Source organism: Sceloporus undulatus, chromosome 1 (assembly GCF_019175285.1).
Source record: "Sceloporus undulatus isolate JIND9_A2432 ecotype Alabama chromosome 1, SceUnd_v1.1, whole genome shotgun sequence".
Taxonomy (NCBI): Eukaryota; Metazoa; Chordata; class Lepidosauria; order Squamata; family Phrynosomatidae; genus Sceloporus; species Sceloporus undulatus.
In genome coordinates this window covers 96839101-96847246 of record NC_056522.1, presented here as the reverse complement: position 1 = coordinate 96847246, position 8146 = coordinate 96839101, and the positions used below count along the sequence as shown (strand labels likewise).

General features: G+C 37.6%; 1 protein-coding gene across 4 annotated transcripts in view; it reads right to left on the bottom strand.

Moving 5' to 3' along the window:
* Positions 1 to 845: 845 nt before the first annotated feature.
* MED23 (mediator complex subunit 23) overlaps positions 846 to 8146 on the bottom strand; it is a 48174-nt gene continuing 40873 nt past the window's right edge. For 3 of the 4 annotated variants that reach the window (XM_042447229.1, XM_042447239.1, XM_042447249.1), the window contains 6 exons: positions 7489 to 7654; positions 7207 to 7279; positions 5759 to 5973; positions 5054 to 5174; positions 2861 to 2992; positions 846 to 1938 (listed from right to left, as the gene is read on the bottom strand). In XM_042447229.1, the coding sequence (XP_042303163.1) occupies positions 1768 to 1938; positions 2861 to 2992; positions 5054 to 5174; positions 5759 to 5973; positions 7207 to 7279; positions 7489 to 7654 (878 nt within the window). In that variant the 3' untranslated portion in view covers positions 846 to 1767. Of the gene's footprint in view, positions 1939 to 2860; positions 2993 to 5053; positions 5175 to 5758; positions 5974 to 7206; positions 7280 to 7488; positions 7655 to 8146 lie in introns of those variants that run through there. The other variant, XR_006101693.1, reaches the window with a different exon arrangement.

Here is an 8146-nt window from a genome sequence, read left to right as displayed (position 1 = left end):
CATCCAATGGGATGGGAGTTACCAGCAGTTTGCTCCTGCAATGCTGCACAGGGATGGTAGAGGCAGCAGCCGTAAAAAAAAAGTACCCAGTGGCATGGCTTGAAGTTGCACTAGGCAGCCATGACATGTGCTCTGCAACTGCCCTGGGTGTAGACAGTGCGCTTGGTGGGGTTTCAACGTGGGTTTGGAAAAAGCAGCTTCAAGAAGCTTTTTCCTGTCCAGCTGTTTCACCCCAATATCATCCATTCTGAACACTGTTCAATATTACCTTAGAGGCAAAATGAAGTTAGTCTTTGCTTTTACAGGGTTTCTCTCACAAGTGGATATAATGGAGGTTAACCCAACCTACGGTTAGACACTAGAAGACATGAACACCACTGTCAGTTCAGTAATGCAAATATTCCTGTCCTGTTTTGGAGCTTCAACTGGAGAGGCTCAACATTCTGGTTGCTCTAAATTTGGATGATGGGATTCAAGAGGCAGAATTCTTATATTAAATTTGACGATTACAACTTCGATGGGTAGATACTGTAGTTTAGGCTTTTTAAAATCCTTCATTTTACTACAGAGTTCAGCTATCTGATACAAATTCTAAAACTACATAAATACATAATATAGTGTACATTTGGAACCAATTTCTCCTCTATGAAAATTAACTGAATATTATTGTTCCAAAAGAAGAAATTTCACCTTATGATCCATGGGAAGGAAAGAATCTGCAGAGAGCACAACATCCTGCACTTTTCGAATTAAAGACATGGGAGCAACTAGTGCAACAACACTGCTGACACTTAAGGTATAAAATGAAGAATACCAACATCAAATAATGTGAATAAAGACAGTTATGCAGTTATAAAAGCTATTTTTATTAATCACTTTTAAATGCTACCAAATATGAGCAATATTTTACAAATCCTAAGATTTTCATTAATTTTCAAACCATACCTCCAAACACAGACAAAAATAAAACATGAACAAAAATAGTATAATACAAATCCAAAAGAATGTGTAGTTATTCTAAACATTGATAACCCAAGCATACAATAAAAATCTCACACATGTCAAATAAATACATAGACTTTAAACATAATTACATTTTAGAAGTTGGGTGAAACAAGTACCTGTTTACTATCCCTGGTTTGGCTGATGGCATTTTTATTACCATTATTGTGTCTCTGGTTTCAGCAGTACTGTTGGTGAAGTAAAGTACTAATCAGAAAGAACAGGCAAATTGTGGCTCCGTGATCATTAAGGAATCAGAAGTCACATTTCTCCTTTTCACCAGTACTTCAACTACATTTTCCAGAATGTCCCATTAGTAAGGCTACCTGGTTTAAGTCAATGAAATTTAAATGGCTTTATATATTCTGTCTTAAATAAATTGATCACACCCATTCTCTTTGACTGTTGTCATTTACCAAAGAAAAAGTTGGGGAAAAACCAAAATGTTAAATATTTCCAGTGTAAAAGTAAGTATATGTGTTATAAAAAACAGGAGTTACCTTTGTCTAGAAAAATGAGACACTGATTGTTCTGTTGCTGTTTAAAACAACTGGTTATTTATACATCCGTAACTACCAAGCTGTTCTAAGAGTTCCTTTAATCAGGAAAAGGTAGCACACCTATTTAGTCTCACAGGTCCATTATAAGGAAGAAGTCATGGAAATGATTCTGTACTCCATTTTTTGCAAAGGAATTCACAATGAGTGCAGTTTATCTTGGTCAACACAAGATGTCCTTGGCAGAGATGAGATACAGTACCCCATTTTATTGGGACACTGGCAAAGGAACATTTACTGGAACCTGAGTAGGTTGCGATACTGGAGATACAGTGCTTATAGGTTGCTGAGGAACTGAAGCAGAGTCCATTTTGCTAATATGTATGAATCGCAGACGAAGCTTCAAAGCAGGCCTCAGATTGCAGATAATTTTCTCAACCTTTAATCAAAATCAAGAGAAAATTGAAAGATTGCAATGGAAACATACATAGTTCATTTTTTTTAATCCTATAAACATGTTTGAAAGTTCAGAGAGGGACATATATAACATATCAAACCAAAGATACAGCACTATAATTCTATAAAGAGAATGAAGACCAGCACTATTAATACTATTTGATAAAATATTTTAATCTCGCTTTTCTGCATTTCACAGAAAGTACAGAAAGGCAAAGAGAACTGTCCAATAAAACAGTTTAAAAACTGGAAAAATGGTCAGAGAGCAAACAGCTGTTTCCTAACCTAGATGCTGCTTTATTAGTGTTCAAACATCCAGCAAACTCCCACCAGATTTCCCCCATTTTCTGTGTTCTGAAACCATTCAAATGTTTGTATAAAAAAGGTGGCAGCAGTGCATCTGTGGGTAGTGGCCTGAGTTCTCTGATCATTAGTGCCAATCCCAGTTCAAATGCTCAGTTCCTAGAATTAGTGGGTATAAAACCACAAAACCAAAATTTACATATTTACATTAAAAGGGGGGGGGGATTTAACACACCAACATCAAAACCTGTTATTCGGCAGAATTGTTGGTCTGTTATACTTTTGTCTAACCTTGAGCTCCTCTGATTAAAACCTATAAAAAAAACTAGAAGTTATGAAAACCTTTCAGTAACCTGACACTGTTTACAGAAAAATTGGTTTCATACAGTGCCATTTTTGTTAACCGACTTAATCATTTAAAATGGAGAAAATAAATAGCTATGCCCCTTGGTTGTTACTTGTTGTGTACCTTCAAGTCTTTTCTGACTTATGGTGATCCTGACCCTATTAGAGTTTTCCTGGCAACACTCAAACCAGTACACCATGCTGGCTTTAGCTATGCTTATACAATTTAGTTCAAGTGCAATTTATTATTCACTCACTTGATCTTTCACACTGTCTCCAGTAAACATATATTTCACATGGTAGAGAAAATCGCATACAGGATCCATATAGTTGAGATGTGTATTGCACTGGTCCACTTCCAAAAGCATTTCATAAAATGCTACTCCAATCTATTGCCACAAAATTAACAGAAACACAAGCAAAAAGTTATGTCATTCTAGTTGCTTCAGTTACATGGAAATATGTAATATGTTTCAAATATTAATCTTCCAAGATGGTAAAAAACACACAGGAAATCCAAAGCAAGTAATTGTCATAAAATATCTGGACTTGCGCGCTGTATTGCAATCAGATGGACAACCTGGGAAATCGAGAGGCCATTTTGGCCTTCCTCTGGATGCTCTAAAGCTGTACTCTCCCATCTTTCAAAACTGCAAAAGATTGTAAAGTCCTTTCTGTTTTTTATTTAAAGGCCTTTTTGGGCCTAGAAGAGGTCCAGCCTTTTAATGGCCAATTACTCCCTCGAGATGACTACAGAAGTCATTTTATTTTTGTTGCTAAAATGGCCATTTTTATGTCCTTCCGCACTTTTGCTATGAGGCCACACTGGGGAGCTTGGGAAACCACATGTAGCCTGTACTTTACATACACTACCGCTATTATATTTCAAAGATGGTTTATACAATGGGCTTTCAGAAAAATATATACAGTCAGCCCTTCTTATACAGTACACGGATTTTTTATACACGGATTCAAGCATACACGGTTTGAAAATGTTCCAAAAAAGTATAAATTTACCTTGATTTTCCATTTTTTTATAAGGGACACCATTTTGCTATGTCATTATATTTAATAGGACTTGAGCATACACGGATTTTGTTATACACCGAGGATCTTGGAACCAAACCCCAGTGTATAACAAGGGTCCACTGTACATGAGAATTTTATTATGGAAAGTATCTTGTACTGTTCTGAGTACATAGTGTTGTGAGACACCTGTGTACAAAGACCAGATTATACTATGTCATCTTAAAATACAGTCATCTCAATCTCACATATCAGGCCATATTGACATAGTAAGCAAATACAGAGAGCATTAAAGAAGAAAGATAATAGGGTATATAAATGGCTAAAAAATGTATGCTAGAATGTTCCTGATACACTGACATTCGCAAAGAATCATGAGGATGTCTCCCATACCATTACAGAGTTTAGTAAGCATCCGGCTGACTACTCACAGCTATTCTAACAATTTGGAGATTCTTTTAAGACTGTGTAATAGCATATCACTTATAATATTCACTCACAAAAGAGGTCTCCAGAATTTGAAAATGCAATCTGGTGACAATAAGCCTTTCTTCCAGGAGAATTTTTAGGTATTAAGCAATTTTCATTCTTCAGAGAGGGCAGAACTATAGCAGAGAATAAGTTTTAAGTAATTTATTTTTCTTCTATTTGCCTGGCTAGCTATAAGAGGCTGAGCTAAAAACACACAGATGCTCTTTTCTGCCTTCAAAGACAGAGCTTGGTGTTAAGCTAAGTTTAGCTGCTTACCGCACAAGTATAATTAATTTTATGACACCCAAAGTGCTCTGAAGAGTTTATTTTTAAACTCTTTTATTGTGCTCAAGGAGACAAGTTGGTGAATAGTGGAATTGAATGTGCTTTTTTTCTGCAGTGAGTTGACAAAAATAGAGTTTATTTATATGGGGCTGTGCCAAATTGAAGCCCTGTGAGAAATAGGAAGACTTCTTCCAGTGATAAATTTGCTTCAAATATTAAAAAAGCACCTTCAAGTCCTCTCTGACTCATGTAGACCCTAAAGTGAACCTATCATGGGTTTTTTGGGGGGGAGGGAGGGCAGATTTTTTCAGAGGAGGTTTGTCAATGCAGCAATAGGTGATAAGAAAGAAAAAAATCCCATGTTAAATATTATGAAGTAACTGAACTATGTGATATATAGACTCCTGCGCCTTATCTTCATGGAAGGGATACAATGGAAAATCACAGCAATATTCTTGCATTTGAAGACCTGAAAAAAGAGTACACTGAAAAATAAATAGAAGGGAAAGAACAACATAAAATACTTTTTCACTGGACCAATTCTTCAAGAAAAGGTAGGATGTCAAGATCAGAACTTCTCTTCAGAAAGGAAGCACTCTGCACAATTTAAAGGTCTGCAGTCTTATCCGTTTACATGCACAATAATAACCACTCCTGTAATAACCTACCTCAAGCATGCACCTTGTCCTCTCTTGCTGGAAGCGTTGTAGGAATGGACCAACAAGGTGATACACATAGAGTAGCTGGAATTCAGTCTTCACTATTGGGATCAAAACCTCAGTAAGAAACCTGTAGTATTACGGAAAGTATAGTAAGGCATCTAATATAAATAAAGCTGATAAAATATGCATTATTTTACAAACTGGGTGGTGCCAAATTGCGGCAATAGACAAGTGTTATTGATGGTGGCACGATGCATACAATTAAACATGTATTTAACCCAGGATATCCATGTGGGCTATACAGGTTAAGTATCCCTTATTGGAATTCTGAAATCCAAAATACTCCAAAATTATCCAAATGGGTGGGTGAGCCAGTGACACCTTTGCTTTCCGATGGTTCAGTGTTCACAAACTTTGTTTCATGTATAAAATTCTTAAAAATATTATGTGTAAAATTACTTTCTGGATATGTGTATCAAGTGTACATGAAACTTAAATTAATTTCATGTGTAGACTTGGGCCCCTCTTTGAGTTATTATGTACTTGCAAATGTTGCAAAATCTGGAAAAATCTGAAATCCAAATGCTGCAGGTCCTAAGCATGTCAGGGAGATCCAACCTGTAGTATTTATACTATTTTACACACAAACAGAATATATTCTTTAGCTGAAAATAGTATTTACAGATTACAAAGTGTACACAAGACACCTACTTTGGAATGAGAGAAAGCTGCCCAATGCTTGAATGATGCCAGACAGCATGTGCCAATGCCAATGTGTAGCTACAGCACATCTCCGAGTAAGACTGATGGCAAGCTGTGAAGTCAAACAGCTGGAATGGGTAACCAACCCATTCAGTCTCAGAAGTCAAGCTAGGACTGTTGATGACACTCACAATCCGTTCATGGAGGACAATCCAATAGGGCTCCTTGGAAAATAAAGCCATACCCCACCCCGCAAATTAGGATGCTTGCAGCTACATAAAGAGAAGCATTAAGCACAAGACATATCTTAAAATCTTCACAACATTTAGGGCCAATAATTTGTTCAAAATTATTTCTTATCCCTAATGATTATAATTTTAAATAACCACTTTCAAATATATGGGCTGACATCTTGTTAACATTTACAAGATGTAAAAGCTACACTTATGGGCCCTCAGCTTTTGGGATTTATGTTTACAGACATTAATGATCAAACAGGACCACCCGAAACCTTCTTCTTAAGCCAGGCAGCAGCCCAACAGAAGGTTTTCTGAGGCGCTGCAGATCAGGGTGATGTGGAATGATAACTGCAGCTCTCCTGGTCATGGGCCATGTGGAGAGATATAGTTGCTGCAGGACCCTGAGGGACTGGCTCTCAAGTTGCCTTTCTCAATGCACTATGAGACTGGTTCGCACTACAGTCATCATCAGCTGCCCAATCTGCAGCACCTTAGAAATCCTTCAGTGGGGGGACTGCCCATCTTAAGAGGTTAATTTTTTGGGGTGGCAGATGTAGCTATGACCGTGTAGCTATGCAGTCAAAGTTATATCTGAAAATGCAAGATCTTGACTATTATTTGAATTGTTAAACAACAGTACTGTACCATTAAATTTTCCACTAGTCATTAGCTTTCTATGATATCATGTTTAGATCAGGGTTCAAATCAGATTGGTCATGGAATCCCATTGTGTGACCCTGGGTAAGTTACACTCTCTCAGCTTTAGAGGAAGGCAAAGGCAAACCCCCTCATGAAAAAACAACAACAAAACCCTGTAAATAAAATCCTATGAGAGATCACCTTTGGGTTGCTATAAATTGGAAATGACTTGAAGGCATATAACAACACTTTAGATATATGAGCGAGAAGGTACTGGATACCTACTTCTGCAATGAGGATAACAGGGGATCTTGTCAATGTATGGTACCTGCAGGATCATGTCCAGATTCTGCTCAAAAAACAGTAAGCTGAATTTCTAGCTATCTAGAAGCAGTTCCTGATTCTTCAAATCTCAAACATTTCATTCAGTCAAAAATGAGACGAATGCAATAATTAAGAAGCAATTTTGATCTAATTTTAATAACAGTATTTTTTGTCAAGAAGTTGATATTTCGGTGAAATAATTATATGCTTCCTTCCTCTTCACTTAAACAGAATTTATAACATGAGATGACTTACCGGCAAGGCAGTGATGATCAGTCCAATTGCATTCATCCATGCTGTGATATTGTCTCTGGGCACTAAAGGCTGACTATCAGAAAAGAGATTGAAGAGAAAAAGAAATAGAACACTTGTATCAGGCTCAGAAATACAAAAACACTTCAGAAATACATATATTAAATATGGGAATCTTTATGTGAAATATTGCCAGCTCTTTTATTTGGACCATTAAAAAAATAACAACACAGCTCCATTAACTGTATAAATGTAGAGGTTTTCTCCAAGGAAGACTTCACCTACCTCTTCAGCACAACATTCAGCAGGGCGTTGCCCACGTCCTTTCCAGAAACAGCTAAGGCCATGAGTTCAACGCAGGTAACATGGAGTGCATGGGCAGCAGGGTTAGGAAATTCATTGAATCTCCAGTCACAGTTTGGGAATGGACTAGGTGATTTACCGGCCATTGGTGAACACAGTTAAGGTAATAAACTGTCATTTAAAGGACGGAGCAGCCATTACAACAGGAGGGGGTAAAATGTAGGTCATCAATCATATGTGAGTCCCAGGGTGGACCTTATACCCCTTATTTTTTTTTAACATAAAAAGATCCCTTTGAACCTGATGGGTCCCCCCCACCCAAGTCCACTATGCTGCTTAAAAAGCCCACCCCAGGCTTAAACAGATGGGGGGGGGGGGATTGAAACTATAGCAATATTCCTTCCTATATGCCTTAAAGGGCACGTGGGCCTTTAGGGTTTAAAAAAACTGGGGAGGGGATGTCATGGGGACACTTGGTCCCCAGGCATGTGGAAGTAGGCATGAGGAAGTTGACCACTTCCACACTACAACAAGATGTAAATATCACAAGAAGAATATCTCAGGACTGACCCATGGCATTTCTTTGTCCAATCCAGATCAGCCCAGCTACATCCAGCTTCTTCTCACTCCTCCAGCCCTA